Source organism: Carassius auratus, unplaced genomic scaffold (assembly GCF_003368295.1).
Source record: "Carassius auratus strain Wakin unplaced genomic scaffold, ASM336829v1 scaf_tig00215316, whole genome shotgun sequence".
Lineage (NCBI taxonomy): Eukaryota > Metazoa > Chordata > Actinopteri > Cypriniformes > Cyprinidae > Carassius > Carassius auratus.
This window is the reverse complement of record NW_020528035.1, coordinates 936,436-957,438: the sequence shown is the minus strand read 5'-3', so window position 1 is coordinate 957,438 and position 21,003 is coordinate 936,436. Positions and strand designations below refer to the sequence as shown.

The 21,003-nt window shown below is 34.8% G+C and overlaps 1 protein-coding gene across 1 annotated transcript in view; it reads left to right on the top strand.

Annotated features, from left to right (window-relative positions):
- Positions 1-21,003, top strand: part of dlg4a (discs, large homolog 4a (Drosophila)) — a 164,567-nt gene that overhangs the window by 90,408 nt on the left and 53,156 nt on the right. The window contains exon 3 of the mRNA XM_026259980.1: positions 8,568-8,624. Coding sequence (XP_026115765.1) covers positions 8,568-8,624 — 57 coding nt within the window. The remainder of the gene's footprint in view (positions 1-8,567; positions 8,625-21,003) is intronic.

Sequence of the window (21,003 nt, the reverse complement as noted above, 5' to 3'; positions counted from 1 at the left end):
TTGTGCGAGGACACCCTCCGGGTTCCATTATGAAATAGTCATTACATTATGTGTGTACTCAGTAATGCTCACAACACCAGGGTAAAAATAGGAGAGATAATACTTTCCTCTAAAGAAACAGGATTTTTTTTGCCTCTTAGCGGATGCACAAGATTCCCTGAATTAGCGTCATTGATATTATTGCAATAAATATCAGAAATGATTGTGATATATGTTTGAGCCCATATTGCTCTACTACAGCTACAACAGTGTTATTTTAGTATTATGTTTATATAGTTATTCATAGCTTTTATTTGTATATTTTCAGTTTTCATTATTACTTTAATTAAGGATTTAGTAATTTTTCTATCCACTGTCATTTTTATTAATGTTGTTTGGTAACAATTTAAGGACTAGTTCTCACTATTAACTACCAGCATGCATATTTCTAGCATATTGGATTTTATTAGTACTTATAAATCATATATTAATGCCTTATTCTGTATTACCATATTCTGGATACATTATAGATACAAACTTAACAACTACCATACTAACTATTAATGAGCTGTAAATTAAGAGTTTATAGAGGTTATAATATTACTTAATAGTTAGTTAATAGTGAGAACTGTACCTTAAAATATAGAGTGACTGTGTTTTTCTATTTTTATTATTTCATATTTCAGTTTTAATTTTAATACATTTTGCTCTACAACTTAAGCATGTTTTACTTCAGTTTGTTGGCAAACAGAATATCTAATTTCTGATTTTTTTTTCTAATTTTTTTTTTTAGTTTAAGTAGGATTAAGGAATCTAAAATATGGTCATACAGAACAAGGCATTAATATTGCTTTATAGAGATATCTGAATCCTATTTATCATAAACATTGGTTTTTGTGCACTTGAGAACAATTACAGGATATGTTCTCTATTTGACCTCAGTTTGGTCACGCAGAAACAGTTGTGATGTTAAATAGATCTTATTTGAGATGTTTACTTACCGGCACACAAAGATAAACCACTGTATATTATTAATGCATATGCCTACTATACAGCTATCCACTATGCGATGTGTGTTTATCATCTCTCATTCTCTCTGTCATTGAGAAAATATTAATGTTTATTAATGAGTTATCCACAAAAAACTACTGCTCTATATTTCTCTATGGCAGCTGTGTCCTCTTCTCTACTATTTTACTGTTCTCTTCATCTCCCTGTCTTACTGTCTCACCGTCTGACCTCTGTGTTCATTTCCTGCCTGCTTTCCCCATTTCCTCTGGCTTCGGTAGGTGTGTGTAAGTGAGTCATGTTGTGTATGTCAGACTCTGCGTGAGTTCTGTACACCTCTGCTGTGTGTAGGCCGATCAAACCCGTCCAAACACTCTGGACTCTTTCTGTACCCCCCACTGGCTCTCCAGCAAATTAAACTCACACATATACTTCCGTCTTGCATAATTTCTCAACACAGACTCACTTACAGCACACAGTTTGGCACAGTACCATGTCATTTGTTTTATTTTTGCAGTTTTTATACAGTATGCACATTATGTTCTAGATTGTACTGTACATTTACTTAAAAGTGCCAAGTACACGTTGTGAAATACTGCAGTTGGTTTTTCCAATGTGACCACAGTTTATAGGATCTTAAATGAATTGAACTGACAAATGTTAATATATTTTTGAACAAAATATGCTTGCTATATACGCCATTATATAGTATACTTACAGTAAAAAGTATGCTAGCACTGTCAGTCTTACAAACTTACAAAAAAATCTGCCTTTTGCCGAATTCATTCTACTCCTATTCTTCTCCCTTTTCCCATCACATATCAGATTGGACAGGCATCGGAAGAGTTGAGCGCCTGCGAGCAACCCACTGAATGAATCCGTATTTCTTATCACATCTTACTCCCTACACCACTGCTGCTATTGTTAAAGAGGCATTTTTGTATTGATATCTATTGCAACATATATATTATTTTGGCGATATAGAGCAAATCAGACAATACTGTTCTTTAATGCAAGTCACTTAATACTATTTTTTATTTTGCATTGCTGCATAAAAGCCATACTAAAATATTCCTGCTCTGACCCTCCTCAGCCCATAATGTAGAAATATACTGTTATAATTGCTATGTAAATTCATTTTTGCCACCTCTGAGCAGCATTAAACTCTTTGTTTAAAGATGTAATTGCCACTTCAGAAGCGCTTCTGTGCCACCTTTGCAGTGGAAAATCGCCAATGGTTGATAAAAGCAATCATTTTACTAATGAGGAAGTTTTGAAACTAATATGATGTTGTTGTTGTTCTAAGTTTATGACCCCTTTAATTCTTTTGAGCAATTTGTTTGAAAACATTACATTGAAGAAAAACAATGTTTGATTATTAGCATTGAACATTGACTGTGTATGCAAATATACGTGAGAGATTGAGAGCTTTCAGAAAGAACGAGGAAATGGGTCAGAAAACAACACATTTCCCAAAATACTGACCGACAATATACTTATGTCATTTCGACTGACCTTGTAAATAATTTAACAGGCATGAGGAGAACTAGTCACCATTTATGACTCAATAAGCACATCAGTATCCACAGCAGACGACGAACCATAATTCACTACCTGGAGTGAAGCACACAAACAAATGTAACATATGTTGTTATTTATGCAGCTCAGCAGCTGGCTAATATGTTGGGTGTAAAATCACTTTAGCATGTAGATCATTTACATGCTTGTGTTAGTTATGTTCAGTGTGTCAAGGGTGTTTGGCTGGATATGAAGGTCAGCAAGCAAATGACTGCTCCTCCTAGCTTTGCTCCCCCCCCCCCCTCTCTGTGGGACCATCTGTCTTCATCTGAAACATGCCTGTGTAACACAACACGCAAACGTCCACAGTCCTAGGTTACTGTAGTGCTTCAGTAATACAGTATCTACAATATCAGTGCATTACAAACAAATCTAATCATCAAAAGTATCCTTATGCTAATTTTTTTGTGGAACTGTTTGCACAAAAGCTATTTGAATACTAAATTATGCACTACAATGCATCAATACATTACTATTTTCAAAAACATGCCAAATATAGTTGTATATATTATAATATAATTAATGTAATTATTCAGTTTGTAATCCAATGTAATCAGTGCATTTTTTTTTTCATTTTTGATATCAATGCATTTGTAATCCCACTCGTTTGCATTTAAACAAATATGTAAGGCAGTGAATGTAGTTAGATGAATGAAGGTGGAGATTTGTAATTATTTTTTTGGAATTTGCTTCAATTTTATGCGTATGTGTAATGTGATACTGATAAGGGATGTATATTAAATGTACAGCATACTATATGCAGTATTTGTCCTTATGTCCTAGCTTTGTTTATATTTATGTGTTACATGCTGTTCACTTTGCATGACACACTCACACACACACACACACACACACACAGAGTATGAATCACTTTCATGTGGTCATATGACACATCAGGGCTCCTACATGCTTCCTTCTGCTATTCCTGTTAGTATTCAAGCAGTACAGATAAGCCAAATAATTCAGTACCTCCACAGTAAACTTCATATTACATTCATCTGAATAGAATATAATGAGAATGTATGATTTAGCTTGAAAAATTTCAGTATTTTTCAGACCCATGATGATATTTAGTATGTGCCTTGATAATGATACCTTTGTTTTGCAATGATTTGTAATCAGAGATCACTAAAACGTTTGTATGTACAAAAAAACAATGTTGATTATATATAAGCTTTTAAGGCTACAATGTGGTTATAACATGGTCATTACATTTTCAGAAGCTGCATCTTGAATGGTATATATTGTATATTTACATAGACTGTTCAGAGGCGTCATGAATGCATTTACACTGCAGTTATAATTGCATTAATAATGCTATAAGATTAATGGTTAACACCTGTTTTATTTTTTATATATTTTTTCTGTATAGAAAAATGAATTTTGTTTTAAATGGAATGATATGCTAAACATTAAACTAAAACTGCCATCAGGTGGCAGCAAGTCACTGTCTTAAAGGAAACGTGTCTCTTCTGTAGTAGCATCATGTACTAAGACCAACAGAAAATGAAAACTTGCGATTTTCTAGGCTGATATTGCTAGGAACTATACTCTCATTCCAGCCTAATAATCAAGGAACTTTGCTGCTGTACCATGGGTGCAGCAGGCGCAGTGATATTACGCAGCACCTGAAAATAGTCCCTAGCTAGTTTGTGTAGTTGCAGCAATAGCAGAGTTGCTGGGGACTATTTTCAGGTGCTTACGTCGGTCTTGGTACACAATGTAACTACAGAAGAGTCAAGTTTTAAATAGGAAAAATATAAAAACTATTTGGTCATTTTTGAGCAAGATGCTAACGTTCGAATCAGATTCAATGATCTATGCTAAGCTAAGCTAAAAGTGAAAATTAGCCTGTTTTTTTTCAAAAGTGTAGTGTTCCTTTAATGAGTGAATCATTCAGCTGATTCATTCAAGTGCTTGATTCACTTGGAAACTAAGCAAGTGACTAGATCAGCCTTAATACAGTATATAGCCTTACAAGTATGCACCCTTCCATTTGAGAGGCAACCACTGTCATTATGAATGGATGAATTAATCACTCATTAGTTTATAAACGTGAATTCATTCAGTAACAAAAGGAGACACACCACAGTTCTGCTTTGGCTTTATTTGGAACTATTTTTGTTGGCAACATTTTGTGCAAATTATTCCAGGCAGAGAGAGCTGCAAATTTAAATGCCCTTTTCACCAGTTCAGTTTGCACCACTGGAACAGACAGTGTGAAAAATTTCTAGGACCGAAGACCATAACTACCTTCGTGTTTTTTTGTTGTTGTTGTTTTTTGTTTTTTTTTCAGATGTAGGCCTGAAGATAAGCCCAGTCCCAGAATAGATTTATAAATAAAAACCTGCCAGTGTTTTAGTCTAAAAATTGACAAAGCAGATCATCCAACTTGAGCATACAACACACAATGAGGAGTGAGAGTTTTTTTTAAATCTCAGTGCACCATGATAAACAGCATGTAAGCACTGAGAAGATGTATGCATATAAACTGTATGACAACACCATAGTCTAGCATAGTCTAGTATAGACATGAAAGTGTCAGCGGTGAGCCGATTCTACAATAAAACCCCAGTTTCACCTTCAATCTTTTCACCAGTTGCCGAACATGAAGGACAAAGAAAAGAAAATCATTAATTAAAATCCCAAGATTCCTTATACTGAGACACAATCTCAGTCTCAGAACCTTAGGAAGTAGTGATGGATAGAACATTATAAGGGATTGATTTTGCTGTTTTATAAGCATTTAAAACAGGTTTTAGTTAAAAAAAATTATGCTGAATAGTATTAAAAGCAAGCTGCAACTGAGAGAGAGCCAGTTTGGGTGTGGATGCTGAACTCTATATAACTTATCATTAGCGTAATAGTGAAAATTTAAATTATGACCATTTTTATCAATATTATTAATACAGTATATTAAGTAAAAAGGTATGGTTCCAGGACTGACCCCTGTGGCTCACCTTTAGTTACATTGAATGAACAAGAAATACAAATTTAAGGGTTCGACACACCTCAGAGATTGCAACTGGTCAAAAATGTTATAATTAACTATAGACACAAAACATTTGATTGTATGGGAACCTTCATAAAACTTATTTTTTTATTATCTGTAAATGATTTGCCACAAAACCAGTCTTAACTTGCACGGGTATATTTGTAACAAAATCATTAGGATATTAAGTAAAGATAACTAAATATATCAAAACATAATTTTTGATTAGTAATATGCATTGCTAAGGACTTCATTTGGACAAATTCACAAGAGAGTTTCTCAGTATTTGGATTTTTGTGCATCCTCAGATTCCAGATTTTCAAATAGTAATATCTCTGCCAAATATTGTCCTATCCTAACAAATGTATTCAGTTTTCAAATGATGTATACATCTCAACTTCAAAAATGTACCTTTATGACTGGTTTTGTGGTCAAGGGACACATCGATGGTTTTCCAAAATTATGATTAATCGTTTAGATGTTTTGTATTTCAAATTTAACTTGCCTAAAATCAAGGCAATCTGAATTTACATTTTTTATTTTTGACTTTTGACTTTTCCCGATGCTAGTTTGATTATGGACCATTAAGTTACTGAATCATTCATATTTTTCATATTTTATAAAACACTCTTGCCTTATTCTTAGAAAGTAGTGTGTAGAACTACTTTCTTATTCTGTACGACATGCATATTACAAATGCTAACATATTATTACATTATTATCTGGGAATACAACCACTCAACTGTTAAAACTTGTATTCCATAGATAATTTCTTATTAATTCTTCAATATCTATAAGAATATATATATTTTTATATCTATGGAAAGCACAGACGTTTTGGCACATATGTGATATGTGTGTAATGTACTATCACAAAATAAAACCTGAATAATAATGACCAACTGACTGTATATTATCTCACTTATCACATACTACTGCTTACTAAATTATTAAATAAACTGACAAAACAAAGAGTTCAAATGATTTTATTATATAATAACAAGAAATTAACATTGTAGGAAGCTGGTTGATGAACAGCAGTAAGGTTAGTGACCATTATACAGAAATATTTGACAGAAAAATGACAGAATCAGACGATTAGAATGAGGTATCAGAGATCTGTCTAATAAAATGCACAAAGTTTGGTTTAATTAGTAATATATTTTTATTGTTGAACTTTAGCAAACCTCTGGGGTGTTTGACAGTATTTATGCCTCTGTGAATAAAGGAGCAGGGAATTGGAGAAAATGAGACGCACATTCCTTTGGGAATCTTTCAGTCATTTGGCTCTCAGGACGGATTTGGGTCAGAAATTAATCTCAAGGGCTTCAGAAGGAGTGAGCGATCATCCTGCAGCCTTGGGGAATGTGTAATATGAGATTTTCATCTGCCTGTTGAGAGCTCTTATCTTCAGAGTTTATTTTTGGAAAGCACAACATTTCATACATGTAAAGAATTTTTCATGCTGTGAAGCAATACCTGAAGCAATTTAATCACCCAAAACTGAACAACGTTGCCATCTGCTGTTACTGCACAGAACAACATTTGGCTTTCAGGACTTGGGACAGATCCAGATTACACTGTTAAGATGTTGTTTCCCTATAAAGGGGAAGAAAACATAGTGCAGACGACATTGTTGTATTGTTTTTTGCTTTTTCTTTCTTATTTTCTACCTTTTCCAATGAAAGGCCAATTCATGTTATGCAGTACCTGTATAAAAATAATAAAATAATTGTATATTCATTCAAAGAAATTGTTCACCCAAAAATGAAAATGTACTCACTCTTAGGCCATCCAAGATGTAAATGAATTTGTTTTTTTCATGGGAATAGATATGGAGAAATGTAGCATTACAAGAGCTGATTCAAACGTCTGATAAAAACATCACAATAATCCACAAGTAATCCACACCATTCCATTCCATCAGTTTTATGAAGTAGAAATCTGCATGTTTGTAAAAAACATACCCATCGTTAATGTGTTTAAACCATTTCTTATGACCAAAATATGAATTCATAATACATAACACCTCTTCCAGTGAAAATGTCCATCCCCTCTTGTCCTCTCAAATAAAAATCCACCCACATATTTGTTTGCAACACAACTGTTTTGGCTTGTAAACGGTGCTTGCTCTGAGCATATTTCTCTCCTGATTCAGACAAGGTTTTTTTTATTGTTATGGAGAAAGCAATATTATGGATTATGGACTAGTATTTTAGTCAGAAGCAACAATTTTTAAAGTTTCTTTCATGCAAACACTCAGATATTCCCTCCACAATATGTTAATTATGGACTGAAATCATATGAATTACTTGTGGATTATTGTGATGTGCTGTTTGGACTCTCATTCTGATGGCACCCATTCACTACAGAGGTTCCAATGGTAAGCAAGTGATGTCTACAAAATCTTGAGTGAGTACATCATCAGAAAATTACATTTTGGGTGAACTATTCCTTTAAGATTTCAACATTATGACATGTCCTCCTCACTTTTTGGGGCTGTTTGCAGTTTTCTGTTTCCTTTTCTAACCTAATTTACACTCTTTGCATGAGATGAAAATGCAACTCTTAGATAAGCACCCTCATGACTCTGATGTCAATCTCTTTTATATCCTTATTTCTCAAATTATATCTCATTTGTTTGTTTTTAATTTGCCCCAGTACAGAGCCTTTGATGGGATGCAGCAGTCATGTTTATTGAGCAAAGGAAAAGTAAAACACTGACTGGAAATTTCTTTAAAATATCTGTTCATTTCAATAGCAACTTTGCGGGAAATCATGCTGTAAATATGTAATTTGAATAATTTATATGATTCAGCATAAAAATGTGACTATTATAGTAATTCTAAAATCCATAATCATTGTATTGAATTGATATATTTACTGTAGATGTCAGATTGAAGTGCTTGGTGTTACTTCGTAATGTATTAACTGTATATATCAAAGGCTCTTTTTTAAATGAAGTTTGTTATTGAGTTATCTGCCCTTCCTCTCCTGTTTGTTTTCACAGCCAGTGTTGCTGTCCTCTGGTCAAACCCCTCTGTACACCTCTGCGGTCTCCACACTGGTAAGAACTGATGTTTTGCTGCCCCTGCTGTCTGGGAGGCAGATTTGCACCCGTTGGCTGCAGTGCCTGCTAGTGTACTTGATCATTTCATCCTTTTTCATGCCATTTCATCATGGCAGCTGTATGAAATAATTATGACCACAAAACTAGCTCACAAAATCATCCCCATCTTGTTGGTTTCATCCATAGGAGTGGTTCTCAACTTTTTTGACCAGATATCTCCTCTGGTTTTTCTGTTGCAATTATGACAACACTGCTTGGTTTATTTTTTATTTCTAAATTACTAGAAACTGGGAGTGAGACATTTATTTTGTGAATCTATAAGATTCAAGATTCTGTATATTTTTAAGTATATTATTTACAATAAATGTCATAACAGAACCCAGGAGTGTATAATTATGTAGTTGGTATATTTATTTTGGGATTATATAAGATTCAAGATACCGATTCAGCTTTTTATTTTATTTTTCAATATAAATTCATTGATAGAAAATAAAAATGGTTTCACTTCAGTATGATTTCAGCTTACATCTTGATTTCATTACTCTTGAAATGTATATTTATTATTACATTTATTATTATTATTATTATTATTACATTTATTGTTATTATTTATTATTATTATTAATATTAAATTACATTGATTGAATAAATGAATAATTTTCTGAGGCCCCTTGGTTCGAGAACAAGTCATCATCATTGCCATTTTGTTATTGCAGTCATTGCAAAAATGAATCACCCTTTCTTTGTGACGTTGCTCTTCACAGTGACATCATCATGATTTTTAAATAGTTATTATCTTCACAAAGGACACTGGACTGGCTCATCAAATTGCCAAGTCAAATTCAAGTAAAATTGTTTTGTGTAGCACTTTTCACAATACATGTTTCAAAGCAGAAAATCATGATTTAAATGTTTATAATATTGTAATATCTTCATGCCTTGCACATTATACACATTACAGCTGGGCGACAATATAGTAACATATATATATATATATATATAACCAATGTGATTTACTTACTGATAAAGAAAACCAAGTTCAATGTCATAACTTGTTGAGTAGAGGTGACAGAAATTGTTGTGACAAGTTAAATGGATGAAGACAAAGATGATGTTGTAACATAGTGACTGATTTGTAAAAAAAAAATCATATTTTTTCTGTATTGCACTTCGACTTGTTTTTACTGTGACTTCCCTCATATTTCTATATGGTATTTCTCTGTTGCCTGAAGTCATCATTTTCTCTGTGCTGTCAAATCTACTGCAGTAATATCAGCAAACTCATCACTCTGCTGCACGGTATCACCTTTAAACAACACACACACCGGTATATCCATACAGGTACACTTTTATATTCTCTCTGCAGTTTCAGCCTATTATTTCTGACAGCTCTTATATCTGGCCTGCACAGTGTTGTTTCCTTATAGTATGCTTATTGTCACTCATAACGTAACGTCTGCATAACACATGTGCTTTGAGAGCATCTGTATTGGATGGGCAGACTTCAGTTATCATTAAAATGCTAATATAACACTTAAAAAATGAACGGTTTTTCAGATAATCATGTTTAATGATGCAGCTTCAGTTATGGAAGTTTAGGTTAGTAGAGACACAAAGAGTGTGTATTAGAGATCTTGATTGGTCAAAATACACAAGGTATATGAAAGAATAGCAATGATTTATTGTCATGAATGTTTCTAGTTTAGTTAGAATTTTCTTTAAATGCAGTGAATTAAAGGCTCCTGTAGAGGACAGTGTGCTGTCATGTTGTTTGTCAGCTGCTGACTAACAGGTCTGTGTGTTCTGCTGTCTAATAAGGGTGCACTGACACATCTACAGGAAGTGTTTAGCCAGTGGCAGAAAACGTGAGCTTATTATGCTTTGAACAGTTGTTTCATTGAAGTATGTACTATGTTTCTTCTAAAATACGAAAAGGATATAAAAATAGACTGATAAAATTAGATCACTTGGATCAGGAGTTCATGTTGTCATTTTAGACTTTGGATCACAGATTTTGGTATCTTGACAATTCTGAGTACAGTTTAAGATGTTGAGATCTCTTATAAAACTATAGGAGACACGTGAGATTACTGAGATCCTTTAAGGAGAAAATCTGAGAAGCAGGAGATTTGATTTGCTCAAATCCAGTGAAGAGGTTAAAAAGTACTGTCAACAACTTCAAATAAAATTAATTTCCACTATGCCTTTAGGAAGAAAATGCCATATGAATTACGGTAATGGTAGCCCTTTATTTTAAGGTTTAATTCTCACTGTTAACTAGTTGCATCTTAGCATGCATTTTACTAGTTTATTGGCTGTTTATTAGCATTTATAAAGGACGTATTAATGCCCTATTCTGCATGATCATATTTTAGATCCGCTAAACCCCATTACCTAAACTTAACAACTACCTTACTATTAATAAGCAGCAAAATAGTTTATTGAGTATATAACACAACACTCTACCAACTGAGATATACGTATCCCGAATTATGACACAGATAAAAGAGTACAAAGCATTAATATGAAGGTCTCCTGTTGCCGATAGGGGCGCAATTGTAGTATACGCTTTGATAGGTAGTATTTCAGAGATTTTGACAAACGACCTATACAGGCATATTGGTTAGATGACATGCTGTTACATGTACAACAATATTCAGATTTTAACACGATTAAGACAATACTCGGATTAAGAATCTACCATGAAAACAGAGATTTTGATTACCTTAATCCAACTAAAGTCATACTCGAAGTAAACATATTATCGAATTAAGACATGTGGAGTATTCCTGTTTTAGTTGCATTACTAAAGTGCAGTGTAGACATGTACACACCTTAATCGCATTATTACCATTGTGTAGGACTTTTTGCTGCATTTTACGACAGAATACACACACAGCAGTGGTCAACCGTTTGATGGCTAACAAAAGAGCATGGCTTCAAAAACACCGTCATCTGTTTGCACATACAGAATGGCAAAAAAAAAATGTAACACCCAAACTGTATATGGCATCATTACGAAGATGAACTATATGTTTATACGTGAAATTCTGGAGGGGATGTTGGATGGCATAACGTCCGGATGTAATGATGTGTGACATTAATCGATCTATGTACTATAACATGTAAAACGGGAACATGAAAGGAATATTCTAAAAGCAACTCATGTAAACACCTTAACCATAATATTGTCTTATTCAGAATAAGGTAAATAATTATATTACTGATGTTCATGTCGTAGTCACTGAGAATTGGTCCCCAAACTGAAGTTTGACTGTGTAAAGCAGGGGTTCTCAAACCTCTCCATGAAGTACCCCCAGCACTGCACATTATGTATGGCTGCATACAAAAACTTAGGCAGATGACTTGCTGCCTCGCTGCCGTATACAGGCAGCATTTTTGCACGAAGGCACCTCATGAAACTGATTTGAGACAGACTTCAGAGGCAGCGCCATTTTTTTTTTTTTTAGCTCAACCATCACGGAATGGAACGCACAGGATTGTGGGATATCAAAGGCAGCGAAGGATACATCTATGCTGCCTTCAAAATTCAGTCAGAAGAAGTAAGAGACAGGAAGTAAAGCAGAATTTGGATTTGAACGTGCCTTGATGCCTCCCTGCTTTGGAATGCTGCCTCCGAAGGCGGCATTTTAGAGTTTTCGGATGGAGCCTGTGTCTCCCTACATCTGACTTCAGGTCTGGCAGTCTCCACTTATGAGCTGATGAGTTGAATCAAGTGTGATAGATGAGGGAGACATACAAATTTGCAGGCCTGGAGGTACTTCAGGACAGGTTTGAGAACCACCTATAGCAAAGGATACTAGCAACCGAATATAGACTATAAAAAAGTATATGATCCAAATGTATTCCTTCAAAAAAAATTATGCAATTTCAACTTTTTTGTTATATGTAAATCAACCTCATTTTTTAAAGATGGTAGAATGCACATTCTAAGAAATTACTTGTACAACCAAGTAGATTATGCTTAATTTAAGGCAGCATTAACTGAACATTTAGCTGAAACAGGCAGAAATTATGTACGAATAGGGAATATACTGTAGGAATAAAACTGTAAACTTAACGGTAAATAAATGCTTCTCAAGTGGAGACTTAGTGTAGGAGAAAAACACTTTTTTAAAAAGATACATATTTTGAAATCTACAGATGCAAAGAGATAAAAGAGAGAACATAAATACTTGAAATGTTAAAATTGAAAACCAAGTCAGAGTGTCTAGCCTCACTGCTGTCTAGAAGAGACAGTTGAGTTATAAAGTAGATTTCACTGTGGCAATGGGATCTTTCCCATATGGACGCACAGCATTCGAACATTTCAAACAGGAGGTAGAGACAGTTCCATTCTGGTGTCCATAGCAACGGAACTGCTGCTGCTGACATTAACACATTTGAAGTGCCAAGAAGGCAAGTGAAATCATCAAGCTCTCTCTCTCTCTCTCTCACACACACACACACACACACACACACACACTTTTTCCATTTCTAAATGACAGGCTGTAGGATGAGAGGTAGTGAGATGAGGAGAAAGCGCGCACACACACACACACACACACACACACACACACACATCTATTGAGTCATCGCAGGATACAGGAACCAGCAAATACTGAACACTCATCCACAGAGAACAACAGATGAATATGTAATCATAACTAGATCAAAACTAGAAAAAGAAAAATGGCAAATATATATCTTTAACTACACAACTACACATCAGTTATAATTCCAATCTAGGGTTATTTTAATTAATTAAAAGTAAAACCATAAAAAAAATCCTTATATGAAAGAAATTTATATAACAATATTTTAAATTTAAAATAAAAACATATTATAAAATTAAAATCTAATACAAAATATTCATAAAAGCTGTAATAATATATCAGTGATGCTGAAATAACACCCCTCTAGGGTCCTTTGGTAGTTTTGACTGAAAAATGTAACATTTTGGTATGAAACTTGGTAAATGTTTTGGCACTTGTTCTGTGAGCATAGACATACACAAAAAGGGTTTTGAAATTTGAAAAGGTTACATGCTCTTGAAGAAAAAAATTTACTAAAATAAAAAAATAAAATAAAAAACATAGAACCAATTGAGCTTCTTGAGGTCAGAAATGACCACATTAGAAATGAATAAGAAACATACGAAAGGAAATGTTTGGTACTGCATTCAGACAAACTTTACTGAAAGCTCATTTTTTATATCAACCTTAAATTTTGAACACAACCTGTTTAGATATATGGCTTTGATTTTCTAGTAAAACTTTTTTTTTAATAAAAAAAAAAGTAAATAAAATAATATTTGTGCATTATGTTTTCTTAAAAAATAGAACAAAAGCAAATATGTGCTCCAATTGACAACAGTTAAAGTTTGAAAATTTCATTTTCAGGTCTATGCTCAAAGAGTGGTGAACAATTTAAAGTTTTTACACTAAACTTCATTTCAAGTCTGTTTTTTTTTGTCAAGTCTGAAGTCTAATTTTTTTTCTTTTTTGAAGTCAGCAACAGCATAACAGAAATGTACTGTCTTTGCATTCTTTTTCTATTTCTTTTGCTCTGATGCAGTAGATTTAGCTAAGCTAATGGCAAAGAGTAAGAAGCCGTCAAATTAATTAGCAAGGTACGTGCCTTGTGCATATGAATATATGTGTGAGTCTGTGGGTGTTGTTATTGCTGCTCTAAACATTATATGGACAGATGCAGCTCTGATGCGTAACAAGCTCTGCTGTGACTGGAGCTCGAACTGGCTGTTGGTTTGATCATTTGCATATCTGTATAGGCTTAATGTTACAAACACAAATTGCTTTGCGGTGGGATCCTCAAATTACAGCAGTATGTGCATCTTGGAACAATGCAGTTAATGAATTCTCTTACTGTTCTCTTATAAATGATAGTGAATAAAGAGCTGATAATGAAAAACTAGAAATGGATTGAAGAAGAGATAGATGTGAATGGACTACAGGGGAAAATGATGTTAGATGAGAAGGAGAGCAGGATGGAAGTGAAGATATGTCCAGAGGGAAATGGTAGGAGTTAATAACTAGATCTAATTTACAAAGCCCTGATACTGTAGACTGCAGTTTGTACCTGAATTTAATTTTGCCCACTCTGAATCGAAAGGTTCATGGAATTCAGTAGAGGGAACCACTGGACAAGAGGCAATTTCAAACTGATAACTCATAAAAGATTTTAGGTTCCCCAGGTACCTTTACCTCTGTCTGTCCCTTAAAAAGTGTGTCACTAATGGTGTGTCCAGGTGGCTAAACGCTTGAGTCTGGCCATCAGTTCAACAGTGTGTGTCTATGCCAGCATGGCCGTCTGTGTACCAGTGGGGGCGCTGGAACAACAATGCTTTTGTGGCGTAAAATGCAGATGGAGGGCAGGAAGTGATTTTCTACATAGGTAGCACTATCGCCAACTCAAAATGTGTATATTTCGCATCGTTTATGGTTGCACAAATGGATCAAACAGAGAACTACAAGGACCTTTTTTTGTGTGTATACTAAAAGTTGTTGTTCATAAGAGGGAAAAAGCAAGAAACTAACTGAAAAAAAAAACTGGAAAAGGTGGCTTGTAAACATGCGAAAACTGATTTAAAGCAAGCAACATTTGCTTGCTTTATAGGCTATACAGTGGCTATACAGTATATAATCAATTCAGAATATGAATTAAAGTTTTTTTTTTTTGTGCTGCTACCAGGACCAACGCCCACATACCCTGTACATGCAGCACAGTTTTAAGACTGACATATATCATGCATCCTTTATATAAAAGCGGCAGTCACTTTGAAAATAGCTTGTTTGCAATCAGGGTTACTTGCTTGTATCTACTGCCTCGATGACAGGCAAGTATCTGTATTGTGTGTTGCTATGTGTACTACAGTACTTTTTTATATTTATATTTAGCTTTACTTTCAGTTTTACATTATTTGGGTCATTTTACTTCTTTTGTTTCAGTAGCAAGCAACATTTCTGATTTTCATTTAATTTTTCATCTAATATTTTTATTATATAAATAAAATATTTCAGCTTTATTTCAGATTAATAATTTCATAAAATTGTAATAGTTTTTGTTAACAGTAACACTTGATTATAAAGTGAAAGTTTATAGAAAATGTGCTATTTAGCTACTTTGCAAGAATCTAGCCATGTTGCTTCTGATCAACCACCTGAACAACAGTGTTATTTTAGTATCATTGAGATAATATTATGTTTTTTATTAGTATTTTGATTGATTTTTTTTATTTATTATTTGTTAAATTTTTTTAGGCATTTTTTTCTGAAAACCAAAAATGAAATTATCGCCTTTGCAACTTACAATAATGTTAATTATTAATTAGCTTTTTAATAACTTAATTTTTTATTTCAGTTAATGTTCTTTTTTTTATGGTTTTAGTCTTAGTTTCAGTTATATAACAAAGTTCCTTTAAGTAATTTCACTCAGTGGTAAGATTTATATTGTTCAATCAAGTTAAATAAAACAAATTCTATAACACATAATAAAGTCAAATTCTCCAAAACTATTCATCAAGCGTACAATAACATTTCATATTTGAGCAGTCCTAGCGCATCTCAAAATGCAGACGGTTTCTATACTGGAACTTATTTCTTACGGCAGCTGCAGTAACGCAATGAACTGGTGACTGGCTCTTTTATTGAGGAGGCAGGACTATTCGGCCATATTGAGCGTTGCACTTTCTCCACTTCATAAGTAATAGGAGTGTAACGTCTTTAGTATATCTGAAATCTTTGACTATATAATAACCCTTGTGAACTCCTTAGCAACCACAATTCAGCCATAGCAACCATTCCGAATACCTTAGCAACTGCATAATAATGCCATGGCAGCCACTCAAAACACTCCAACATCAAACCATCTTTGTACAGATAAGCAGCACTCACATTTTCTTCATGAAGTGTTCAATTGCAGATATCGTTTTCGTTTTTTTCTTCCCATCCTGTGGCAGCTGTAGGGATGTTATGTGGTGTGTGCATGTGTGTGTTCATGTGCTCAGTATTCTCTCTTGCTCATCACCCACCACAGGTTCAGGGAAGCTGTTTATGTATGTGTTTGGAAGTAATTTGATTACCTTTTGCTACAATGATCTCCTCTAGGGACTACACATCACACTCTCTTCAACTCTTTTGCATTTTTCACCACTCCTTTTACAAAATATATGTGTGTGTTTGTGTGTGTGTGTGAGAGAGAGAGGCTTCTATGTCTATTCAAATGTTCTTGCTCACTAATGAATGTTTAAAGTTGTCCCCGCAGCTCTGAGGTAATTACTGAACAGACTTTTGCTGAGACAAATGGCCTGGGGATCCAATGCAATACAGAGAGAGAGAGAGAGAGAGAGGTGGGTGGAAATTGAGGCAGGGAGAAAGACTGAGATAAAGAAGGGGAAGGAGAGAAGAGGAGAGTCCATGTGATCTCTCATTTAGGTGAGCCTGTCAACTTGGAGTGTCTTACGTAATACTGAAAAACACTTCTGTGGTGAAAAGCATTGTGGGCCATTTGTGTTTCCTTAGGTTAAAGTGGTTTGGCCGGCATGAAGTTTATGATTAATGTCACATGACCTCATTACAATTCACGTTGACATCCAGTTATGATTTCAGAAATGTTATTCTATATTATTTTGCATTTTTATCCAATTTTGTGTAAAAAGATCGTAATTTTTGGCAGTAAGGACAAATAATGTGTGACATTTTTCCAGTTAGATTTCAGATTCTGAATTATTACATAAAAAGTGAAACAATTGTGTAATTTATTTGAAGTGCATTTTTATATTGGTCTAATAATAATAAAAACAGATTTCTGGTTTAAACCTGTTTTGTTCAGGTTGTCTAAAAGCAATAAACTATTTTGTTTAATTTTTTTTTTTGTCTTGAAACCAAAGTAATTGTGTTGAACACACACCAGATTTAATTTTAGATTCATTTTTAATTTGATTACTTTATTTACATTAATATTTTTTTTCAGATTTTTTTACATAACAGAAAATATGATGCATATGAATGGAAGCCCATTTCTGCCACTGAATAAAAAGTAGAGTTTTTGTTTGTTTTGTTGATCTAAAGTATAATTTTTTTTATTGCTCTGTAGACATGCTATTTCCTTTATGAAGTGTTTTTCCATTTTTAACCATTATTTTGTTTTATTTTCAATACTTTTCATATTTCTTTATACTGACCTTTGCCATTAACCTTGAAGGGTTAGTTCACCCAATAATCAAAATGATGTAATTAAAAACTCACCCTCATATCGTTCCAAACCAGTAAGACCTCTGTTCATCTTCGGAACACAGTTTAAGATATTTTAGATTTAGTCCGAGAACTTTCTGTCCCTCCATTGCAAGTGTGTGTACAGTATACTGTCCATGTCCAGAAAGGTAAGAAAAACATCATCAAAGTAGTCCATGTGACATCAGAGGGTCAGTTAGAATTTTTTGAAGCATCGAAAAAAAAATTTAGTCCAAAAATAGCAAAAACTATGACTTTATTCAGCATCGTCTTCTCTTCCGTGTCTGTTGTGAGAAAGTTCAAAACAAAGCAGTTTGTGATATCCGGTTCGCGAACGAATCATTCGATGTAACCGGATCTTTTTGAACCAGTTCACCAAATCGAACTGAAACGTTTTAAACGGTTCGCGTCTCCAATACGCATTAATCCACAAATGACTTAAGCTGTTCACTTGTTTAATGTGGCTGACACTCCCTTTGAGTTAAAACAAACCAATATCCCGGAGTAATTCATTTACTCAAACAGTACACTGACTGAACTGCTGTGAAGAGAGAACTGAAGATGAACACCGAGCCGAGCCAGATAACAAACAATAGACTGACTTTTTCACGAGTCAAGAACCGGTTGCATCGGTTTTCGGATCACCAGTAGTTCTTTCGGACAGTTCGATTCAATAAACCGGATGAAGAAAACGGTTCACCGGTTCTTTTGCACTCGACGTAATGGCGTCATTACCGATGATTGCCCTTGATTCAAGCCTTCGGTTTACCTGGGCTCATAAAATTAGCACAGAATCAGTTCAGAATCAATCACCAAAAGAATCAGTTCGGTTCAGACGCTCTGTGTGTCGGTCTGCTTCACACTGAATCACACATGCGTAGTATCATCAGCTCCTCGGTTGTCGAATTGGACGCGTCCTAAAGAAACGGTTCTTGACTCTTGAATGAGTCATTATCTGGCTCAGCTCGGTGTTCATCTTCAGTTCTCTCTTCTATACTAACCATTGTACATCTGTCAGATAAGCACAGAGAAATGATCCATTGCCTCTGGTGACACTCTGGCATCCAATCTTTAAGCAATATTTATGAACAAGGGGAGGTGGTTAAAGGCAAGTCATTATCGTAGCTCTTATTTCCCGAAGGACATCTCTCTTGTGCATTTCCAAGCTGGGCTGGATAACTCAGCACTCTCTTGGAATGCTGCGTGACTCCTTAATAGTGCATATTAGCAGTGAGGATATAGCCTAGCATGTGTACTGCTCTGGAGTGCAGTCAGTAGATATGGCTGCAGATGTGCTGTCTCAGCACTCTCTGTTTCACACACTCTCTCTGCAAATGAACCGGAAATACACAGTTGAGTATTACTGAGTATTTTAGCACACCATTACAGAAGTGCATTAGTTCACAGATGGTAATAGAGCACTGCTGTGATGATGGGTTTTTGAGGGCACAGAAATGAGTTAGCATTTTAACATTTCTGGTTGTATCGTCCTGACATCAGTGGGTTTTTTTTTGATTGGGTTTTTGGTTAAATGCCTGAAATAATGTCGGTAGTGAACACAAGCTCAAGATGTCTTCAATTTATTCACTTTTACATGTTTTTTATCATCTGTAAAACCCCCTTGTGACTTCTGAAAGCTTTTACTTGTAAAAGGTGGTTGCTAGCAAGTGGCTAAATTAGACCACTGAGGTTGTCGGGATATCAAACGTCATCATGCCAAAAAGATAATTTCCTCTTCTCTAGTCGTGTTCATAGATCTTATAAAGTATTCTAATTCAAACTTTAATGACATATTATGTATTTTGTAGAGCTATTGCTGTATTGCTGCATTTCGGAGAAGTTCTCGCACCATCTCTCCTCGTTTCGTGACGCGTGCGCGCGTGTTTTGTCGCGGTCGAAGGAGACATTAAACAGATATTATTTTAATAATAGTTCTTAAGCCGTCAATAAAGCCAGAAACAAAATGAACAATATACGTTTGTGAACCGTATCAAAGTGTCACCCAGAGAACTTCATCTCACACTGTGGCAGACTTTCCCGGTGACATATTGTGGAGTTCCTATATGCCACTCCACACAGTTTTCAATTCTTCTGTTTAATTGTGTATTCATAGCCGCGATGCCTCCGTATGTGTTGTAAGACATAAACGATTCTAAAGCTGAACTGGATGTGCCATGAATGAAGCTGTTGTAAAATGCACCCTCTAAACGCGCATCTACATAAGCTTCAAATCCATTCTAGTTATATCGCAGTTGCCACTAATAAAATATGCAGTCATTCATAATTGACTCCCCACAAAAGCCATGACCGCATTAAGTCGTTCATAATTGATTATGAACGCTTCGCGTCTGTAACTCAAAACTCTCGTTGTTTGCTTATTAACTTTCCAACATGCGCCTCGAGTTCTTCACGTTGTTTTATTCCGTCCAGCTAAACGCTTCATGCGTGAATGTCAATTTTTTTCTTGCCACTGTCACATTGAGAGCGCAAGCGTCTCTCTCTTCCTCCTCCTCCCGCGCGCGCTCACTCCTCGTGTGGAGAGCTGCGCGCTGTCGGTCTGAACGCTTGTCGGTGTTCCGCGCTCGGCCAGGATGTTTGTGTCCGTGTGGTACGCTAAGAAAATGGGCCGACGTTTTATCAACAACGTCCGGAAAGCTAAAAAACAACGCCACCGGATCATGGTAGGAGATTACGCCTTTCTATTATTTATTTTTGCAGGCTGATAGCCAGAAAATACTGACGGAGTGTGCACTTCTATTGGAATGTCTAACCTAATTTGGAAACAATCCTAAAAGATCCTTAAGGAATCAAATAATATCCTATTGTGTAGCCTATAAACTAATTTCTACAAGATTCTTATTTAATAATATAGTATATGGAGACAAGTTCAGGGATAATAATGTCTGTTTAATAGAACTCTGTCTCTTTCTACAGAATAGTTTAAGGAAATCACAGGGGAGCTTTTAAAATCATGAACGATTTTCTTTAACATCCCTTTTGATGTTCTACAGGAGCATTTTCATATCCTTGGGGGAATCATAATAGTCTTACTGGGAACCATATGTTCTAAAATATATTTATTTTGACTTGTATATAATGTGTTACATATAGAATGGACTTTTGAG